Source organism: Gymnogyps californianus, chromosome 2 (assembly GCF_018139145.2).
Source record: "Gymnogyps californianus isolate 813 chromosome 2, ASM1813914v2, whole genome shotgun sequence".
NCBI classification, from domain to species: Eukaryota; Metazoa; Chordata; class Aves; order Accipitriformes; family Cathartidae; genus Gymnogyps; species Gymnogyps californianus.
In genome coordinates, this window is record NC_059472.1 from 118,750,467 (window position 1) to 118,774,424 (window position 23,958).

Below are 23,958 nucleotides of genomic sequence, written 5' to 3' on the forward strand. Positions count from 1 at the left end.
TTAAAAAAATCTCTTTTGAAATAATCTCAGAATTTCCATTGTCTCAGCTTGTGTGTTAAAGTTGATAAGCTAAAGAAATCAACAAAGCTGTTCTTACCTATTACATCAGGACAAACTCCACTCTCCAGTCTATGCTTCTTGTATAAGTTCTTCAGGACTTTGGCACTTCCAAAACACTTAAAGCGGCTTTTGACATTATTATAGTACCAATCCAGAGACTGGGTCCTTAGGAGCCTAAAACAGAAAAATAAACTACATATTTGGAATGATTCTACAACAAATAAACAGTTTACCAACCTTTTATGTAAAAAAGGATCTTTTAGGCCTCAGAGCATAAACATACTAATTTCTGAATACTTCTTTACTGTTTGTATGTTGCAAGTGTCCAGTATACTGAGGCAAAAAAAAAAAAAAAAAGCTAACTCATGAGCAAATATCTGCTTCACATTACTCAAGGTTTTATTTGGTTTTGCTACTATCAGAAGAGGTGTTCTCCCCTTTTACATTATAATGCCAACACTACAGCCTTTTGAAAAATATAAACAAGCCTTGGAACAGCACAGGAAGGTTTTAAAAATAGCCTTTATTTACACAGTTTTACAGATAATCTAAGAACATTAGCCCATTAACGCACTGCAAAAAAAACCATTTTCATAAAAATATATCACTGCTTTTATTTGGGGAAAGCAATAGAGTAGACAAAGCCTAATTAGAGGACCTCAAAGCAGAATGAGCAAAGAACGGTAGGCAGACAACCTTTTCGGGGGGGAAGACTAACAACTGCATTTTGGTTTCTTTCAACAGTAAGCATCACTGACGTCAATAATTCATCCTAATGGATTTGTCCCCAGAGCTCATATGCTTTTATAAAGCCATGAGATACTGTCAAGCTTTGTATTCTTTTCCACGTGGCAATGGGCTCTTGCTTCACCTGTTACTTCAGTAGTGGGTGGAGAGAACCTGTGCCATATTCCCAGGCAACACAGGTTACTGCAGGGTAACCCACAGCAGACCTGTACATTTCCTACCGAGGGTGTCACTGGAGAGGGGGATCCTAGGGTTCCACCCATAAATTAAAGCTGACTTACCCAAAAGCCTCCAAAAAGGAGCATTAAGTCTGAGCCGGTGAACATGAACTGATTCTGAGTGTTTGCTTCCCTGTTTAAGCCCATTTGTTCCTCTGCACATTGCCACAGTAGTTTATTTTTAATTAATTTACTGCACTTACATTGCAGGAACCAAGATATTTTTATAGTACATGAAAACATTTCATACAAAACAGTATTTAGTATAGGTTGCAAAGGTAATTTCCCTTTTGTAATAATTACAAAGATCAGGGTCTTGGAACTAGAAGCCCTATGGAGCTTTTTACATAACTAAGCAAAGAGATGATTCTTAACACCAAGATTTTAGAGAACAAAAGGCTAAGGTTAGTGTCCGGTGTCAATATATGAACCTCTAAAGAAATTATGTTACTACCAGGACTGCTGTACCTTCTGCACTTCCAGACTTGAACACATTCAGATGATTTAATTCTGTTTTTTAAACCTGGGGTCATGGGTGAAAAACAAAATAAAACGAAAGCCCCACTGTAATCTTTAGATTTTCCTTCAGGGACTCTGGACTTTTCTTTATAAAGTGCAAAGCAAGTGACAATCCACAATTTTTGTTTAATACACACCATTTCATAAGCAAATAAAATCTCACCTATTGAGAGACTAGCAATGTAGTTCTTACTCGGCACTGAACCTCGGGAGATACTTGATAACAAACAAATACACTGAGCCTGGGATTTCAGCTAAATGCTTCCAGTCTGGCTCTGGATTTTTTGAGTTTCAGTATACTGCTAAAAAGGAATATCCACTTCATGTAAAGCAGAACATCACGATATAGTCCACTTCTCTGTCACCACTGGCAAGTCTTCAGTAGCAAACACCAGCAGTGGGAAATTAAAAATAAAAATCAATGAAGCCTATCGTATTCAAACCGTGAACTCTTAAAGTTACATTAGTTGCTCTACTGAAGACAACTGAAGAAAAAGCACATAATGGAACAGAAGCATACTTTTTCTATATGCTGTGTCAGCAAGTAGATGCAGGAGAGATGTTTACAGATAATATAAGAATATTAGCCCTTTACTATCTATTTGCACAGTAATATCCCAAGCCTAACTATGGTTCCCAGGAGGCTGATTAGTTCCAATATTCACCATTCTACAAATACCACTAACATGTGACAAGGGCAAAAATCCTTTTTTTTCTGGAAAATGTCCTTACACCTGGTGCACAGATGACTGACATACAATGAAGCACAAGTGGCTGGTGATAGAGCACAAGCAATGGGAATCATGCCAAGGTCGGTCTGTGAAGTACAGGATTTCTGAATTCCTATAATGCTGCCACCAAGACATCTTTTATGATGCCTGTCCAAGTCCTGACCCACTGACGAGGGCTCGGCTGCTGGCAGAGTGATGAATCTGTGAATGGAGGCAAATTTCGCTCCCAAACCTACAATTCTTTGGCATTCTGAGAACCCACCTTCTTTGTGGGCAGGAACCATTTGCTCTCATGGAAACCGTCAGAAAGGAACAAACAGTATGTCTTCTGCTTGCTGAATTTAATTCAGTTTTGTCCACTGAGTTTCTACAGGTGCTGGGAGTGTAAGATTTCAGTCAATAGCATGAAGTCACAATCATTATGATGGATAAAGCTAAGTCTGCACAACTGGGTTGGAAACGGCTTAGCAGGAGGTATTGGCCAGGAAGGATACTCTTCTGCCCAGTGAACACAGTGCTCTCCACGCTGTCCACAAAATAGTATCACAGCACTATTACCGCTGGTGGACTCGCAGCACTGTGAGTCCTCAAATACATTGCTTTAGGGCTTTCAAGATCCCTACTACCTACCTTAGCACATTTACCAAGCAACCTCAGCTCCACTAGCTCAAAACACTAAACTTGTCATCTTCTTGGAAGCCAAGTAGACCCAGTTCTTAATATTCAGACTGAGTGACAAGGTACCAAAAGCAGAAAGTTACCTATCTCATTGTACACACTGTATGAGTTAAGATAGTCAGTTATGAATGCTGACCTGGCAACTTGGGAAAAACAAGAGATGAGACCCATTGCAAGCCTGCTTCCCCATCTTTTTCCCCATGTTACCATGTTTTTCTGGGTCTGATCAATACTGCTTCTGTAAAAACAGAAAGCTAACAGCACTGATTTCTTAATGAGGTGAGAGTGCTTTGCAACTAACACAATTTTAGAGACAGGCTTTGTATTTGCAATGATAACATTTTCCGCATGTGAGCTTTGGAAGAGTCAAAAGGATAGGAGATTATACATCTCAAAGCAACAATGAAAGAAGAGATGCTTGCCTCTCTGTACTAGTTGATCTGGTGTAAACACAAGGATTGGGATTTTTTTTTTTTAAATTCCCTCATTGCTGCAGGATTAACACTTTGTGAGTAATCTAATCATCTCATGCCTCTCTCCTATGTGTTGGAGAGCTACCAACAACTCCAAATCTATGCCTCTGTCCTGCACACATTTTATAGCAGATTACAATGCCTCCTCTAAAGCTTTTCAGCCTCTTAACCTTCAAATAAGTCACAATGTCCCTGCTGATTCCTCCTGGGGGGAAAGGATTTGGAGAAGAGAGTAGTTCTCTTATAGATACTAAAATAAAGGACCTACTCAAAAGAGGAGTAAGAGCGTTTTTGCCTTATTTCAAAATCCTTTAATGTTGACCTGTATTTTAAAGCTGTATTTTGCAAAAGCGGTCCATGAGTCCAGAATAATGAAAGACTATGACAGCGCTAGCATTAAATTGTTAAAATGAAACACTTCCCTTATTACCTCTAATAGAAAGTGTGCAAGTTCTCTCCATGAAATGAAAGTTCATACTTAAAGGATATTAGTTGTATGCATTTTAAAGAAGCAGGAATGGTTGAAGCCATTTCTCTCTCTTTCTATGCCATAAAGACTGCTATGTCTTTATTGCTAAACAGCCTTAAACGCTAAGGACATAATTTATGTTATATAATATCGTCATGGAGTTGAGTTGCTTTTTGATGTGCTTTTGGCACAGGGGAATACTGTGATTTTAAAATTCTGCCTTACTAGAAAGTGCGAAAGCTAGGCAGACACTTTTGGTTTAATAACATTAAAACTTGAACAAGTATTATAAAGCTCCTGTCTTTTTTTTAGTGCAGCAATGTGTTTGCCTTAATCAAGCAGCACCATAAGAGCAACGGATAAGCCCATTAAAATCTTTACAGGTGGTTTTCAGTACACTTCTCACCTGCAGCACCCAAATACTCAATTTTTAGCCTTCTCCTGAGAAAAAAAGTACACTAGCTGTGCTGGGGAGTGGGGACGTGAACCATCTCTCTCATTATTAGTGATGATCACAAGAAGATCACATGAAAGATGCCACTCATGCATGATGACAAGTATTCACCACTCAATACAGAGGAGGTTGTTTAGTGATTGATTTACCACTTTAATTTTTTTTCTTCTAAAAAGTTGTGAGGTTTTACTTGGTCTAAAGGCAATATGAAGTTTCTGCAATAAATTTTCTCTAAAATGTAGTACCAACTTAATGTTCATTACTTTAATCTCTACTCATAATGCAAGCTGAACTACAAGGAAGCATTTTATAACAACATTTTTCCATTTTTCCATGAACTCTGTGAGAAATTTTCTCCCACAAGAACTTGTCACTTACTGAGCTGCAGTCTCGTTTCTGTAAGTCAGGAGGTGCTTCTAGAAATCTGAACTTACATTATTTAAATGTCAGAGTGAATAAATAATCACTTGGAGTTTCCCTGCTGTTGATTTGCACTGGAAACTGAAGACTCCTTTTCAGCTTTCCACTCCTATCTTACTGCATCTTCCATAGCTTTGTGCCAACAGCCAGACCAGTAAACTCTTCTAGCCCCTCAATCTGACTCCAAAATCAGAGCCACAAACTTCACCTGCACATCAACAACTGTTCGTACAAATGGTTATGCCAAACAATTAGTATTTCTGAGCTCACCTCCATATATGTATTGTGAAATGTTAGACAAGAGTTTCATGCCACCCTGCTAGAGCCTCTTATGTTCACTTGAGGTGGAAGCGTCCCCTGGAGCCCTAGCTGCCAGCTGAGCCTCTTGAAGCCGATTCCTCTCCCCTCATCCGTAACCTTTGCCATTTTTCTACTGGAACAATGGGAATCACACTGTAGGCTAAATGACACTATCCATCGCCTCCCTGCAGCCCCACTGATCCTGTCAATGGTCCACAACGTGTTAAGATACTGGAAATCTGACTTTATGACCCTTAGGAATATAATGACAGTGTAATAATCACAGAGTAATATCTTTAAATATAATTTTTATACTTCCTTTTGACAGGAAAAAGTGGTCCTTCAAATACTCGTTCATTCTTTTTAAATGTGTTAAACTCATTACCATCCCCCTCCAATTATTCCAGCATTACTACTGCATTTACTAGTAGCAGACTTACGGGTTGGTTGCAATTTTCATAATAAACTCCATTTTCAGGGTTTTATAACTTAGTTGTGAGATGTTCCCCATGGTTCTTACTTTGTAAAACAGGAAATAATAAAAAGGATCTAGTAGCAGACCCACTAAAGTAACGTCCACCATAAAAAAGGTCTTCATTAAACACCTGCTTAATATTCTTGAATGGACATCAGCACTACTCAGCCCTGAAACAGACATTCAGCAGCAATTTCTCAGACAACTGATGATCAGCTAACAACCAATCAAGCTCACTAGAAATCAAATAAAACAGTTGCTGAAAATAACTTTTATCTGGGGAAAAAAAGAAGAAAAAAAAAAGGCTTTAAAAATTGTTACTCTGTGCTCCTCCTGCTGTGCCCATGCCCTAATGTAACATCCAACCTCAGGTCACTCGAGATCTGCATTCGGCAATTGGCCAGATTCACTCAGGAAGGGAGCTGCTTTACAATTCTTGGACCTTCTTACTTTTGTGGATGTGACAATTTTTTTAAATTAAGTAATGAAAATTTAAAAAGCCAAATAAGCCCACCTCTGAAATACAGGACTATCCACAGATCAGAACTGCTGCTCTGTGGGAGACTCCAAAACGCAACGCAACTACGTTAAACTGAAGAAATATTAGAAGTGTAAATTTTAAGTGGAAAAGCAATATCAATGTTTAGTTTTCACTCTTTCAAAGCACTCCCAAGGCTCCTTGAACTGCCTGGAGGCTCAGCCATGAGTGAAGAGACGGAGGGGCTGGGAGCCAGGAGAAGACTGCCTGCTGAGCTATGCCAGAACTGGGACACTGGTGGACAGGACCCCTCCAAAGCAGACCTGCTTAGCCACGCTGCTGGGCCACAGGCAGAGGCATGCTGCAGTTAAATATTCTTATCTTTAACCATGATGTTCCCCCACAGGCAGGTGACCGGTGCTGTAGGACCGACATCCTTGAAGCCCTGCCCCTCCTGGGAAGCTGCACGTCCATCACCCTCTGGCTGCACTGGTGCCATGTTACACATCAGTGGTTGGGAAACTCCAGCTAATCCAGATTATGCTGTCTCAGGCACACCGGCTGTCAGAGGGCCCCTGACACAGGCTCTCTCCCCGTACTGGCCTCACACAGAATACAAAGCTCAAGGCTCTTGTTTCCATTTCCCAGGCACTGAGTGGTCTCAGCCTGGTGCCCAAAGAAACAATTAAGATTTAGCCTGTCACTTCTTATTTACTAGTTTTAGAATAAAATTGCTTCAAACTCAGCATCCTGAAATATTCTTTCTCTGCCAATAGCAATATTTGCTTTTTCCCTTGGGCTGATGTTTTAGAGCTTGTAATGTACTGTTAGTTATAAATTGTTGAATTAAAGTATTTCAGTTCCTTTCAGTTTCAGTGAAATCAAACGTACTTCCAGGTTCAAGAATGCAACTTCACCTTCATTCCCTTCAGGATGAATCATTACTACAGCACACAAACACCGCACACATGAATATCCTGCCAACTCTCAGTTCCCTAAAAATCAGACTTAAAAAAAAATATAGAGAGAGAGAGAAAGTTCAGCCCCCTGAAGCCCTGAACAGGAACTTTGGTCAAGCTCATGTTAGCCCAAGAGGGGACTTATATTTCCCTGATTGTCTTGCATATATCCCCTGCCTGTGAAAGGCACTTGTTCACACCTCAAGAACAACAGCTCCTAATCATTTAGCCCAGCAGGCCACTGTTAACTCTTTGTGACACTTCCTTCCCAAGCTTTAAGTTGAAATCCTATTTATTTTTTTCTTAATGGCATTCTGCAGATCACCCATCACTTAAGAAGTGCTGCTCCAGAAAATTTCTTCCTCCAATTATCCACAGCAGAGGGCTGCACCCAGATTACACTGCGACATGTGAAAGCACAGGACACTGACCTGTGCAGGTGCGTCACAGCAAAGACTACAGCCGTGCACGATGAATGCTACACTCAGCAGTCAGCAAAATCCAAGTAACAGCAGAGGAGAGACCGTCTCAAGTCAAAGCATCTACCCCGGAATGAAAACTGTCCAACCCAGTGAAAACATCACCCGTCTTTCCCACAAGTGGAACAAAACAACTGCCCATGTCCCTCACAGTGAAATCATGACTTCCCGGTGCCAGTAGAAATGAACCTGGCCCAGTAATTGCACTGCAGTCTACAGTATGTTAATTATTCAGAGAGCTCAACCAACAGTATTGTACTATATAATGCATTTCCTAAAAATACGCATACTCCCAACCATTCACTGAGAAGTTCACTGCCCCATTTTGGTCTTTTAAATTCCAACATGAAGAAACATACAAGAAATAATAAATTAAGGTTAGCACAGAAGAAAAAAAGATTTTATCTTTTTTTGTTTACAAAAGACAGCTGTATGTGCAACCCTCAAATTTGCTTACTCTGTCTCCTTTACCTTTGAAATCAGCAGCCAAGAAGTCAGATGTGGGAGGGAGACAGAGCAGGTTTTATACAGGAAACCTAGATATACTTTCGGAATGGAAGAAAGATCAAAACTTGTAACAAATTCACCTAATCCTGATTATTGAGGGAAGTACTAAAGCGTCTACCACCTGGGCCCTTTAAACCAAGCCTCAGTGACTTTCCAAAGGGAAATGCCAAGGATTGCTAACTGCAGCTGTGTGCCAAAGCACAGGAATCACTTGCTGCGTTATGCAGCAGGCCACAGTAAGTGATTGCTGGCTCATAAAAATAAGATCATGAGCCGTACTAGTTCAAATAAAAGGTTCACCTAGCCTCTTACGGTGTCTCTGGCCATCGGTAGATGCTAGGGAAGAGATGACAGGAAAGATGCAAGTGTGGAGTGACCCTGCCTTTGGCACGCTCTGCACTTGTCAGCTCAGGACTTTGTGTTTGATGGTACAAAAGACCACCGTCAAAAGACATTCATTGATGGACTCATCTTCCATAAATCTGGCTATACCTTACCTAAATCTAGGCATACTTTTGGCCTCCTCAAAGGTCTCTGACGATAGAGTCCGCAGCTACATGCCACACAGAGATGCATCACCTTTCTTCACTTTGACGTCTACCTCCTATTTCTCTGGATGCCCTGTGCGTGCCCTGACGTGGGATGCTGCAATAAAGCTATGTAACACTGGCATGCAAAACTGGAAAAAAGCTTTAGTGAAAATACAGGCATTGTAGAACAGCTGAAGAAAACCAGCAGGTAAAGTGCTGGTTTCAAAATGAAGTTAAAGTTCAGGTAGAATCACATTTCCCTCTACTGGGCAACATTTCAAAGCCTGCTAACAAACAAAAAATATCTTAAATATGTGGTATGCAGAACCCACTAAAAACCCTTTCTCCAATTCACAGACATTTCTCTGTGCCATAGGTTTGTGACCCATACTCGCAGTGGTAGCTTGATCAGCTAATCTACATTAAAATAATCTACGAGATTGCTGATCTTTAAACATGTAATTCAATTATTGGGCAGTAATCAGTATGTAAAAATCAGGAGTAAAACATCTGCCTCTAAGAGCCTTTTTGAAAACAAGAATGGAGAAGGTACAGGTGCCCCTCTCTTAAGAAGATAACAGACTTAGCCCATGCTTTATTAATAAAAAAGAAAAAAAAAGATTAGTTGCAATTTGTAATCCCTATACTAGCAAAGCAACATTCCTTGGAGATCACGTGTAGTTTGCAGATAAATGTTTGCATACATTTGCTGACAGACATTACATGCAATGATTAAACATTGGTCATATGCAGTGACAAAAAACTTGGTAGGTGTGGATCGGGTTTGCTCGGGTATACTGTGATCTTCCAGAACTGATGAGTTCAGCCAAAGTCAAGCCCATGAGATACAAGATGTGTAGACCTCAGGTGAACACACCTGTAAACTTGGCTATGTACCTCTGATGGTTCCCATAAACCAGTCAGAGGATTTACATCCTCAAACTCTCCCTGAGAAATGCTAGACCTGACATACCACCTTCAGTTCAGATTTACACCCTTTTGCCATTTATACCCACCCATGCTGCCATCTAACAATAGATTTTCACTTACCCAGCACCATGTGCGCACTCCTGCATCACCATATCCTCCTTCCTTTTCGGCAGTCATCTGCATACTTAACTTACTTTTTCTATGAAGCTATTTGGGTCTTCTCTGAATTTTACAATCTTCCAATTACATTTCCCCAGAATTAAAGAGGTTCCTTTCACAGAGGTTTACTGCAACAACACACTTCCTTTTTAAGATTTCTGCAAAGGATAAGATTTGAACAAACGGTGGCTGAACGTAGGTCAGGTTCAGTGGTTTTTGCAAATCATCCCGAGTTAATCTCCTCGTATGAAAATGGTCAGCCTAAAAAAGTCTTCTGACTTAACTTGGGCACAAAGCCATCATTCTGGTTTGTGAGTGAAGGCTGTGAGTGCGAGTTTGGTGAGGACCATTTTCAGGTCTGTTCCCCCCAGAGGATAAATGTCCTGCAGCAGGTGAGGAAAACACTGAAACAATACCGGGTATAACTGGAGTTACGGTTTGATCCTCCAGTAGGAAAACACACATAAGAGTAGAACATGTTAGCATTTAACTGAGCTATTTTGCCCTGTATTTTCCCTGTGAGGCTGTATGTCAGGAACCCCTGGCTCACGAATGAATGCTTATTTGGCATATTAACCTGACCTGCTGCCCCCAGGAAGCATGTTGTGTTTTAGGGTAACTCAAGTGAAAATACGGATTTTGCAGCAGTTATAAAAGTCAATTTTTAAAAAGAAGAGGGTTTTCAAACCCAGTGCTCCACTGTAATTTAGCTGACTATAAACACCAGGGGTGAAATCACGACCATGGAGAGTTAACGGCAGTTAAAGCAATGACCTAAGAAGGGGCAGGACCTCTCTTCAGGCATCTATCAGCAGTAAAAGATGTGAGAAGCCATATCCAATACAGCTCCTGACAGTATCTCAGTCAGAGCTAATAAGCTTTTGCCATAACAACATGTTTATAAGGATGTTTGCCATGTCTTACAGACATTAGTGAACATTCTTCCTCCATTTTTGCTTTGTAAAGTGAGCATCAGTTGACTGACGCTTATTTATTCAGAGCTGACTTCTGAACCTAAAAGTTCAAAAGGCTGCCTTGCAGGGGAGCTTGCAGAGAGCTTGCAGTACAAGTTACTGCTGCTTTCAAGCCACTTTGGCAGAGCCTTAGGCCATTAAAGAAATGGGATCACATAGGTGTTCCCCTTGCCCCCACATGTGATGAGCAATACCTAGATCACTCCCAGCAGATAGATACACAGCTAGCCTGTTCTTAATGACTGCCAATGCTGCAGAGCTCCCCCAGCCATCCACCCTGGTGTTTTCCTATCCTAATGTTGAAAGGTTTCTTAACATTTAAGCCAAATATTCCTTGTTTCTATTTAAACAAGACAGTTTAAGATGTTTGCTCTTTTCCTTTTTTTTTTTTTTTAAAGGCTAAAGAATCCTGTTTCATCCCAGATCATGTTTCCTAGCCGTCTGATCGTTCCCACTGTTTTTTTCCTGGGACAAGGGAAAAAAGACCCAAGTGGTCTATACTGTTGTTTAAATACAGATCCCAGAACTGGTAATTTGAGGCCTTACCAGTACTCTTTCAAGAAAGCCAAATGTAACTGTCAGGATACAACTTAGCACAGCGCAGACCCTATGGATGAGATCCCACTGAGAGGACCACATATGCCATACTGATATTGAATCTGGGCTACGCAATGCTGTGAGTCACACATCCATCAAAGTCTTAGCTGAGACTTGCAGTGTAGGAACTGCCAACTCTTTAAAAAGAAAGATCCTGTCGAACTAAAGTCAAGGGTATTTTCACTCCACCTTTTCTTTAAACTGACAATTACATGGATGCCACTTTCAGAAATGAGGTTTGAAATGTACCTCCTCACTAGCTGGCAGATATACCAATGGGCTAAAATGTCACTCGTGGGAGAAATCCAGGCACTCAGCTGTTACACCTTCTTATCAACCAGCAAATAACTCTCCCGGATAAGAAAACCATGAACCCCGTCATTCACAAGAAGCCTTATGGTCATATCCGTACCACTTCCACCCCACCTGCACAAAAAGCCCATCTCTCTTCATTTTACTCCCACTTTCATTTCTAGGTGTATTGCAGCCACTGTGGATCATTCAGTGGCCAAAACCAGTGTGTAGTCCTCCTCACCAGTGGTGTAAATGGAGCCCAAGAACTTGTCCCCTTCTTTTCTCACCCCTCTAGGTGTTTCATTCAATGCCTAGAAATCACTTCCCCACCACACTGCCAAGTATTTTCCTCTTAAGCCTTTCATTAAAATGCATATCTTTACACAGCTGATTAATACTACCTGTCAATCCAGATGAAAATTAAATAAGCAGCCATTGGATATTTGAAACCAAATTGAAACAAGTCCAAATCCAAATGCCTGTGTAAAAGCTGGAACACTCTGATATTGCTGAAATGGAATATTCCACATGTTCACTTCAAAGTGCTTTTTATGAGGATATCTTAAATTACAGGATACATTAATGACATTTGTATATGATCTATAGGATTTATTTTATGACATAAAAATCATAAATATACAAATAAAAATATTACCACTGAAACAAATCTTTCCCCCTTAAGTAAAAACAAATATTTCACTTTATGTGAATCCCTTCTTCTCCTGAAATTTCATTTGGTGTAAAATTTGCGGGTTTTTTTTCTATCTTAATTTGCAGTAAAATCTCAGTATTTTTCAAAAGAAAGAAATTCCATATCCTGGTCATCTGGTACTAGATAGTTTTTCAGGCAAATCATAAGAATTAATCGATACTGCATCATTAGTAAATTTATGACACTCACATGCACACAATATGCTGAAGCAAAATCCAAATAAACATGAATCAAAGCAAGTTATTATAGCTACACTGAACACGGATATATTGTCTTTTACTGTCATATTTGTTTCTATTTGCTACAATACATCAATGTAATTTTTATTTCAGATTTCTGAAAGAAGACAGGCAAAAAGAACAAAAATCCACACTGACAGTACCTCAAAATGAATACATCCCGCTGCTTTTCTTAAGAAACAACAACAGCAAAAGATATTCATAAATTCTCAATTGGAGAGGCATTCATTTCCTGCTGTGCTATTCCTACAAATTTATCCTTTGCACCTACCCACTGAAGTGAAGGAAAATTCATACAGAAACCTCATGTAAATAAACTTCAGTATGCAGACAGCAACATCAAAACACTCTCAGGAACATTTGGTCATTGAACTTTGCATTCATGTTAATGAAACAAAAGTATTTACAGTCAAAATACAACTGAATATAAATGGCTACGAATAAATGCACTGTTCACCCACATGAGAAAGGTTTTCTGTTACCACAGCAGATACCAAATGAAACAACAGAACATAAAGCCACTTTGATTAGCTATTCAAATTACCTAAGTGAATGCTTTTCTTTCTGCAAACTTCATTTTTAATCCACAGATTCTTGAAAAACAGCTGAACAACAAAAAAAGTAAGGTCGATGAAGCATAAAAATTTTCACAAAAGAGATACAAACTCTGCTCCATCAGAAAAAAATACCAGAGGATAAACCATGCAAATTAATTCTGTAATCCTGATTAGAAAAATACGCAGGGCTTTTAATATAAAGCTCAAGAATACTAAAAAGACAACAATCCTCTGCTTTAAGGTCTGTTTCTGTTCTTATATTGGGAGAAAGCTGTGAACAAACAGCTGTGAAATGCCAGCAAAGATGAGAAGATTCATCACTACGTACAATCAGAGAGAAAGCTGGGCTCATTTCAAGATTATTTAAAAAAGAAAGGGTGGGAAAAAAAAGAAAAATAATTCAAAAAAGCCAAAAACCTTAAAACTTTGCTGGGGAGCGAAGAGTTGCGATTTCAGTTCCTATCTTTCATACCGGTTATCTCACCCTGCAAGCCCAACTTCTGCTGAAGTAGGCTGCACTGTTTTCTTCTGGGAGCTGTGCACACAGTGACTCCACCACCCCTTTCTGAGATGACTTGTATTTGTAGCTTTGCAACTCCAGAAGCCACGGAACAGCTTAAGAAACACACTGTTCAGCTGGAGGTACTGCCGTGTTATCCAGCAGGAGCACGACACCTCCAAATCCAAGTCCCATGCAGGTCCCCAGCTGGGAGGTGTAAGGAACGTATTTCCTTGCCACCCAGCTACCCGTCGTGGTACGAGGAGGAGTGAGACAGAGTGATGCTGCACTCCCCAGATGCAAATGACCCAGACGTGGTTCAGATGTTTATCCACCAGTTTAAACAAGGAGATTTCCTTGAATTACAGTGGAAAATGGGCTAGATGGGGAATAGCTGGCCAGCCCCAGAAGGTCAGCTCAGTCAACCACTGCACCTCAGCAGCTCTTCCCAGCATGGACCAAGGGCAAATAAGGACTGAGCGAGGGTATCTGATGCTGTGCAACAGTACTCTCTACTGCTGTGTGCAAGTGAGCATCCTGAGCGAACTGTGTATGCCTCCCAAGTTCCTTACCATTCTATTTCTGCTTTTGCAGCAAATGAGACTTCTGTATGTTGTGCCACTTACGAGTGGAGCTCTCTTTGATTAAGCCTTTAAAACACAAAGGGCATGCTTTGGGTTTTTGTTCTTTTTTTTTTAATAATTTGTTTTTTCAAACCAACTTCATAGTCACTGCATTTAAAATGGTGGGGTTTTCCCTGTTGCACAGGAAATATTTTTAGTTGGAAGCTTTATTGTGCAAGCTGTCCAGCAGTTTGACAAAAGCTAAATTCCAGCTTATGGCTGAAAACCGTAGGAAAAATTCCAAAGCCTTTACAAATTATACAAATGAGACTTTAATCCCTGCTGGCCTCCCTAACGGGGGCTCTACATCTGGGCACACATACAAATGTACTTTTCATATGGATTTTCAGCTATTTGAATAATGAAAAATAGAGAAAAAAAACCACCTCTATTTTGGTAAATACTTGTATCACAATAATAAAAACCAAACAGTCCTGCAAGCACAGATTAGCCAGACTGTCAGAGAAATACAGCTGTTTCTCAAAACCAGTCCTGCTCAGAGCTCTTGGGTAAAACTGATCTGCTGTCCAGAGGAGGATTCACTTCTCTAACAAACAGAAAGCTTCAAAGCCACACAATCCTCCTGTCTTTTCCAGGGCAAGCTTATTCTCATCTGCACAAGGCAGGGGGTATCCTCATAAGGCCACTCAGTTGTGATAAGATGCATGCGTGATACCAGCAAGTTCGATCAAGAGCAATCAAGAAAAATGGAAGGAACTAGAAGAAACAGTGTATGAACAGGAGGGGTGAAAACAGGAAGAGCTGCAAAGCTACCTGGTCATGCACACAGACAGGATATTGTGTAACGGGGCTTTCAGTCCCTCAGTGCTGGCTTTCAACTGGCAGTGAGTGGAGTGCAAACATCACAGCCCCTCTCAGCTACGTCCACAACACTCATTTGAGAAGAGCCCCTACTTCACTCGCAGAAGAAACGCATGCTGAGGATTTTCGAGTTCCCATTAAACTGGGATGAAAATACGGTAGCCAAAGGATGTATTTTACTTGACCAAGATGTCTCTTCCTGCTTTAACTGCATGAGGTTATTACTACCACAGCTTTTCATGTTTGGTTAAGGCAAACCCACAGAGGCAATTTCTTAAGAATAAGGAAATCAAGTTCTATCTAACATTTTTCCAAGTGTGCTGCTTAGGCCCTAAATGAATAAAGGGATTTAATGCAGACCTGGTGCACACAAACACTTGTAGTTTCACCTGACAGTGGCAGAGAAGGTGCCATTGCAATAATGGGAGGCATCTTTACTCAGGCATCCTTCCTGTGTGTGGTGACCACAGGGAGAGATGAGGCCAAGAGAAGCTATTTGTCATTTCTGAGACATCACTTACTCTCACCTCTCACCAAAGGGGAAGGAATGTAGATCTCTTCTCAAGCAGAACTCCCATAAAGAAGAGAAACTTGACGGCATTTTGGGGAAGCAATCCTAGCTGCTAGGATTTCCAGCTGAGCAGGCTGGTTGTACTGTGAACTGCTGGCTGCTAATATGGCTCGTGGTGCAGGCTACCAAATGGCTGCTGAGCCTGAGTGGATTGCAGACGGAGAGGGGGGTGTGTGTCTGTCTATCCTTCTATGCATCTAAGGTGGACGCCTTAAAGAACAAATTAAAATGTTCTTTCTCTCTGCACATACACAGTACTTTTGTCAGAGGGCTGTAGGTAACTCTTGTGCTGCCCCTGCCCCTTTTTCTCCGTTCTTTGTTTTCCTTAGGAAAACATGACGGTGGGATAAATGATTCGCTTGCATTGCTGAAGACAAATTTGGAGAGTACTGGGGCAGGCAGGCAGAAGGAAGTGCATTAAGAATGTCTTCAGTGTATGTGCTGCTCCATTAATGTACTGATCTTCTTTTAGGAGGTCAGACTACAACAAATCACCAGTCTTTGTCCAGCAGATCCAGGGATAAGAAAAAGCCTATTACATATAATGCTAAATTATTGTCACATAGCCTGTGCAATTCTGCATTTGCCCTGTTACAAAGACAGTGCAGGTGCTAAAGTCATTTCCATTACATACACACCCATGGAAAATAATTTAATGATCATTTTTTAATGATGGTGTTATGGATAGTGCAAACATATTTTCAACCAAAATAAGTTAAAAATTATTTAGGACCCAGAAAAACATTAAAAGCATCTCGTAACTGAGACACAGAACAGATTAGTCTCCAAGAAGTTAGACTAGTCTATATGGAGTCAGACAGATACATTAAATCTGGTAATTCTGTAATGGAAAGTGGAATGATAAAAACAATTATCTCTTCTAGATATGAAACAAAAAAATGTATACTGACTACTCAAGGGTGTTTAACGTCAACTTTTCTTTTAGTTATGATGAACTTTCATTAAAAAAATACTCTTTCTCATTTTCTTCAGAAGTTAATTTTTGAAAAGAAGTAGAGACCCCAGGGGTAGAAACACCAGGGAAGGAGGGAAACCAAACAAAAATCAGAAAACAACCCCAAAACTGACTTGAGTTTCAAGATGGGGGGAAAAAAAAAATCGTTCTTCTCTTCCAGTCCCCAAAAGTAAGAGGTTGTACCCATATAAAGGATCAAGAGTATCTACTTACTTTCAGCATATTAAGGAAAATAATAAAAGGATCTACATTCATGGACATTTGACTCCTAGGATGAATCATACCCTGAATAATGACAGGTTAGTACTGCTGCTTTAAAATATTTGGGTTTTATACATCTAATCCATCTACAATATTAGTTAAATAAGACAACCTGAGATGATAATATTAAATACTCCGCAAGCTGCAACAATGGGATTATTTATTGAATATACCTAAAATAAAATCACAGGTAGTGAAAAGAGATTTTCCAGAAAACGTCTAGAAACAGAGTTAAAAACAAGAACTTCTTTAATAAATAGTAACAAGTATTTTTCACATCAGAGCCGACTACCAAATCCTGTGATACAATCTATTATCCAACTCCTAATTTTTTTACAGATTAACTCTTTAAGGGACAAAGTGCTATAATTTTATAGTAGGTGAAACAGCTAATAAAAGTATTTTACACATATCCTATTTCATGCTTCTTTTTTATATGGATTTTTACTACTCTTTACAATCAGTAAGTACATACCATATATCACAGTTGTTTAAAACTTACTAGCTCATTGACAATAATGCCATTATCCTAAAGCAATTAAGACCTTTGAAAGGAAGCCGACTAAAATCTCAATGAGTAAATAAAAGAAATGGCCAAATATCCTTTAAATCCATTTTACAGGCGAAAAACGGAGGCACCAAAAGACTTACTTCCAGTTACTTTGGAAATCTAGCAATGTTGAGAAAGGAATTCAGATACGTTGACTCTAAAGCCTGTGTTTTTGACTCAAGTTGACCCCTCTCCCCTTCTGAGGCATTAAATATTTGTCTTAAAGCTCTGCTTTCACATCTGCAATTTGTTCAAATTAAATATTTTAGATTAAATACGTGTGTCAAAGAGAAAAGGAAACCAACACTCTCAAAATTTTTACGCATGAAGAACTGTGAGCGAGATCAAAGGGTCAAATAAGGCAATGTGACAATGCATGCAATCCTCTTCCAAATCCACTAGACAAGCAGCATATCTGAACTTGGAAACAGCCTGTAGCCAAGGATTTTGCAGATTGTTTTGTTAAGATATACGGCAAGAATTATAAATGGCTGAATACATGATGACAGATGCATATCTTGAAACGTGATCATCTGCATTAAGCCTATTTAGCACTGCTTCTACTAAAACAGCTACACTGCTTTGCTCAGAAATGTATCAGAGAAATGAGGCATTCACATTTTACAGCCAATGAGCCACAAACACATATCATATACCTCAGCCAACTCCTGCCATACAAATCCCTTTGTGCAAGCCTGCACTCCCTGTGGCCCAAACACTGGCTTTATTCTCAGAGGATTTGGGATGACACAGAAACCTACATGCCCACACCTACGGGCTTCTTCACAGTTTCTTATGCTGCCTCATTCAGAAAAGACCATCATTGCTCAAGAGTGCAATTATCAACAGGGCAACATCTTTTAGAAATATTTTTGGCCAGTATGATCAAAAATGCTCCACATTTACTGAGACATCACAGTAGCAGGAGTCAGGTCAGCCTAGCTGAATGCTTTTAGTTATATACCCTGTGTTTTATAAACAAGATCATCACTCCAAGTTTGGGCTTATTGAAAGCTATTGAAACCTAGGCTAATTGAACGCTCTGTAAAGTAGGAGATTGCAGAAGAAAAGGGAATTGCTTCCTCCCCTGATATCAGCCTCAGATCCAGCGTCACCTCTGAATCCACCTGTAGCATGTTATTTTGGGTAAAAGGTTTCATAACAGTCTTTGATTCTATTATAAAATAATACATACACAAATTGCTGTATATCCTTGACAGCCAAATGCATCCGCCACTGTGCCAGTAAAAACATACTTGGAAAATTAACATCAGGGCTCTGATTTAACCTTCATATTAACATGCAAATTGAAAACAAATCAGCCACTGTAAGCCATTGGTTAACACATGGGGATATGAGGCCATGCAAGGCCACCAAGAAAAAGCAAGTGATGGCACAGACACCGTCATATCGGGTCATACAGTACAGAAAGGGATTGGAATATCCACCTCCACTCTAAACAGTCTTTTTCAGACGCCCATATGTATGCTACAAGGCATAGGGACGGAGCATACAGCCACACGTGCATATGTTGTGCAGTTCCATAGGATTGTAGTAGGTCTACATATGCTGCTTTGGAGCTACAGAAGTCTCGCATTCAAGACTCCTCTGCTTGCCAAGCCAAACTATTGCAACCATTATCACAACACTTCAGCTGCATTATGTCCACATTACCCATCACTCAGGGTCTGCACTTACTGGTTACTTAGCACAAGGATGAAACTTAATTGGCAGAGGACCACGTTTCTTCATGGGGAACCTCATTTCTGTTAACCGAATCTCTGATAGCAAGGGAGCAATATGTTGCTGCCTTTGGAATTGAGTCACTTCAGTAGGAGGACAGGGAGGATGAAGAGAATATTGAAAGCTTTTTTCAACATTAAGTCTTCAAACACATCATAACCCAATTTGTACGGATGCCAGCCACTCCTTTTGGCAGACTGCATGATGTCTTGTTGTATTCTACAGCCAATTTGTTGACTCTAATAAGCAATTTGGGAATAGAGTAAGAAGAAAAGAGAAATAAAAAATTGAGTGCCAGTGCCAGTTACTATAGCGGGACACACACTCCTTCATTATTATTTTTTTTAATGTAGCTGAACATAGGCTGCATCCAGCTGTTTCTTCAAAACAAGCCATGGCTGTGAGTAGCTCCATATTATATTTGACTCTGGTTGGGTAAATACTTGGTCTTTTTTCTGTGTAAATGTCACTTGTGATTTCCTGGGTGGACTCCAATATGCAGCCCAGCAGGTGAAAGCGGGTGTCAAGGAACACCTTTTTTTTTTATTATTATTTTTCTTACTATCTCTTATACTTTGTTTCAACTTAATAGCAACAACCTGGGCCTCTCCTATTCAGCTCCAAAAAGCACTGGGAGAACACTACCATGCACAAGCCAGCTATTCAACGTGCCTTAAAACACAGATCAAATCCAAGTTCAGCAAGTTTCAGGATATTCAGTTTGCTCCTCTAAAAACCCGCATGTTCTAGGATTTTCACCTTTTTTTCTAGTAACAAATGAAACAAACTGGTGGTGTCAACACCCTAAATAACCATAAAAGATACTTACACAGCCATTATACTCTCTCACATGAACCACCACATTTATGTTACTACATTCTCTGACATGAACCACCAAAGCATATATATCAAATATCCCTAGGATCCCACGGGTTTTGACAGATTATTTTTTTAAGGTAAGAAAATAAAAAGCAAAAGAGATGTGATGATTAAGCAAAGAAAAGACAAGAAACGTATCTATCTATTTTTTTCCATCATACCCAGGCCTCTTTCAGGGATCTTTAGACACAAAGTCCCAGCAGTAGATGTAATCTTTTCTGGGGTTTGCTATACACTATTCATAAGCCTTTCCTTCACAAACAGATCTTTTGGGCCCTTATGCCAAATTTCTCCTACTTGGAGAAATTAATTTTTCTCACAGCCAGAAAACTGATAGTTCATCACCTCTCTTCAGCCGTATAGCTGGATGGAGGGACTCGCACTGCCTGCAAACGGCCTGTTTTGGCTGAAAGGGAACAAGCAGCCGAAGCCATGTAGGGTCCTCAGCTGGCCTTTACTTCAATGAAATGCACTTTAGGCTTGCGGCTATGACTCTCCCCTAAGGCTTTCCCCAAGCCCTGCCTGCCTGGGCTCAGGCAGCATTTCACTGTGGGAGCAGCAGCCAGCTCCATGATCTCTCACAGCTCCATGGATGCTCCTGCCTCTCTCTGAGTCTTCAGGTGCAAGATCTGGGTACCACTTCCCTTTGTGAGCTATGGCTACAGAGCCGTGGTATCAAGGAAAAGCAGCCTCCCCTCTCCTGTATATATCACAGGTAGCATGTGCCTCATACAAGATAATGCAAAAGGAATTCTTCTTAGTCTTCTTTCAGATGTTTTTTGAAGGGCATTTTGCAATCTCTGCTCCCTTTACAGACAATAGGGGTGTGGGGTGGCAATCACCGAAGCATGAATCAATGCACCTAAAAGAGATGGATGAAGCACTTTGGTATGAACATCCATCCTGAAAGAGTTTCTGATCAACTTCACCATGGTCAATACTGTCATCTACACTTTCCCCAGAGTCCTTCAACCCTTCCGCCTTGCTGTCTTCACTGTCTAATGCCACGCTACTCTGACATATGCAAAAATATAAATAAAACAACTCTCCCTGCTTCCACCACTGCCTTTCCTCTTTTCTGAAAACTCATGGGTTTTGTTTTCGGTAAAGAGAGCTGCTATCACAGCTTTTGTTGCTGGCTGAGTACAGAGCACTTCGGTGGGTATAAGACACCCATCCGTGCTGGAGCAATTTTTCATCATTTCTTTCTCAACAAAAGCAAGTATATCTTAAACAGCTGCCTTTAACAGAAAAGGAGAGTAAGCCAAAATCTTGCAATGGTTTTGGTGAGAATTGCCATTAAAATGCCACAAACAGCCGCGAGAGTGCTCACACGGCACTGATGAGTATGTTAAAAACCACAGAGAATGCACAAGTAATAAGAAGTTTAATTATACTCTTTATAGTAACATTTCAAATCTGCATTTTGAAAGTATTTTACATTCCTAGTGAGAGACGAGATTTGATTTGGAAACACTAACTCAGGACAGTTAGCCATGAATATTTGGCTGCTAAGTAATTTGTATCTCTTTCAAGAAGAAAGAGTTCCCAAGGGGCATGATATTTATATCAAAACATTTAAATTTACATGATCCCAGTAGGATTAGATACAGAACACTCACAAATCTTGAGCAATTAAAGAGGCTATACAATTACTGTGTGCAGAGTTTCTCTCTTTTCTCCCAAATTTTCCATTCGCCCTCTCCTCATAAGTCTGTTAGGGCAATAGCCCCACTGGCAGTGGTAGCACTTCAGCCAGGCACAGGCTAGCACATCCACTGGCCACTGCAGCTGCACCCCTTGGGTCAGCTCACAGATTTCTGGCATGCCCAGCACCTGATTGGCAGTGGCTGGCTGGTGTACAGCAACTAGGCAGTGATCAGATGGTCTGTCTAAACAGGTAGGCTGCCCATTTTGGCCATCAAGTCTGGACTTGAGTCCAATATGCACAACAGCTCTCACTGAGCCTGCCAGCCAAACAGGTTATGAACACAGCAAGAGCTGTGGTCTTGTGGTGGGTAGAAGATAGGGGGCACAAGGCAGTATTGGAGGTATAAACACAGGGAAGAGTGATAGATGCAAGCCAAACTGGCTTGCTTTTGCTTATTGTGCCTCCCTGCTCTAAAAGATTTAGGGCAAACCAAGCTGTACATTTTTACTATTAGTGTCACCACAAGCTACTGCGATGTATTAGAGCTATTGCAAAAGATGGGAATATAACAAACGTCCCCTCCCCTAGGGAGAAAACACAGCGAGTGTCACTAACAATCACATAAGTCTTGGGAAATTTTGCATGTCTCTATATGCCTGTTCTAAAAGCTCTGATACTATGTAAAAACCCAAGAAAATGGGTTCACTGTGCAAACAAGAAACAAGATCTAAAAGTTTGACTTGAGGGGTGAAGAAACCCACTTTGAGAGATCTGCATTATTTTCTGCACCTCTTGGGATTTCCTTAAAGGCCTGACTCATGTTGATGCTTCCACCTGAACCTAGTTCCAGTCCTGACAGTGAGACTAACACGCTCTCACTGATGGGCAGGTGTTGTGGTAAAAGTGTAATACAGCTTCTGGAGACAAAGTGTCAGAGAGGTGAGAAAAGTGGTTTGGGTTCGCCTGTGCTCCACTTCTTCCTCCATCCCCTCACCATCCTTGTCTAATCCTTTTGCAGTCCAGCTCAGAAAGGGGTGTCCAAAAATCCCAAATCCTCCCTCAAAACAAAATGCCTGTTTGAAGTCTGATTTCTGTGCATTACACCCACTATGCTAAATTCACATCATCACTTTAGCCCACCAACACCCCAAGCCTAGCAAACCCTAGTATAATTAAATGCCGCCTCCCTCCTTGGCTTCAAGAGCTGATTCTTCTGTGTCTGCCTGGCTCTCACTTTGCATTTACTGATACTCTCCTTACCTATCAAATTTCAATGCAAAGTAAAAAATGCAAAGATTACCTGTTTGCAAAAAGTTTTCTCCACTTAAGGACCCACTTAAATATTTCCACCTAAGACTTAAGGTCTCGGACAATCATCAGCAGCTTGCTGTTAACACTTGGCATGCTGGCATGAGAGTTAACTGCGAGTGGCCAAGGAAACCAGCCACCCACTGCCCACATCAGACTGCCTAAGACGCCTGCTGGAACAGAATGCCCCCCGCTGCCAGTATGTTGGTAGTGATCTTGAGAAATGCAGGGGGAAAAAAAAAAAATCTAGTGCAGGTAGCAAAGAACAAAATAGATTTTATGTAAGTGTAGTCCAACAGTGTGCCAAGTTAAAATGGTCAGGAAAGCTGAAAGGGTAAAAAGCCACCGAAAATGTCTTCCTCATTCTTTTGAGAGAAAGGTGGATTGATTGCACTTGGTACAGCACTGAATCTGCCAACTATAACATGTTTGAAACATTATACAACCTGCAGATTTATGTGGATTAAAGTATTTCAGAAGAAATAGAATTAGTGTTTTTGAGAAGCTCTTTACGTACACATTCCCTATGAATACTTCCAGGAAGAGAACTATCATGGGAAACAATGTGCATTATCTATTCAGTTAAACGAGAGGTCAGAGAGGAGTATCACAGAGACAGATAGGTTAATGACTGCCTCAGTTTGTTAAATGTCATTTTCATGCTTTATGTCAAAGTTCAGCCAGGCAGTTCAGAATAGCATTAGGATCATTATTATTTCATGATACTTGATAGGAAGTGGTTTGTAGCAGTGGCTTCTGAAATTAATTTCTGAATTCTCAGCTGACTCCCATGTATAATTTGTCAGGCACTTGTGGTTTCAATAATCATTAATAGATAAACCAAAGGTACAGTGGCTGGACTTTCAAGATACAAACTGGGATTCTTGTTTATATGCAGGCCCAAGGAAGGTTAATGAGTCATAAATATACACTATGTAAAACTAGAAATGTTCTGTGTTACAGATAGCTCTCTGTCCCAGACACCAAAAGACTGCAAATACATATAACAGATAATATTACAGGGGTTTATCCTTAACATGTACCTTAGGATTAAGAAACATGACCACAAGATTGCACGCAATTACATCTCGCATATTTGAGTTAGCCCTAGAATGC

The 23,958-nt window shown here is 40.3% G+C and overlaps 1 protein-coding gene across 3 annotated transcripts in view; it reads right to left on the minus strand.

Annotated features, from left to right (window-relative positions):
• MYRIP (myosin VIIA and Rab interacting protein) overlaps nucleotides 1-23,958 on the minus strand; it is a 243,360-nt gene that overhangs the window by 57,708 nt on the left and 161,694 nt on the right. For all 3 annotated transcript variants that reach the window (XM_050892348.1, XM_050892347.1, XM_050892346.1), the window contains exon 4: nucleotides 98-234. In XM_050892348.1, coding sequence (XP_050748305.1) covers nucleotides 98-234 — 137 coding nt within the window. The remainder of the gene's footprint in view (nucleotides 1-97; nucleotides 235-23,958) is intronic.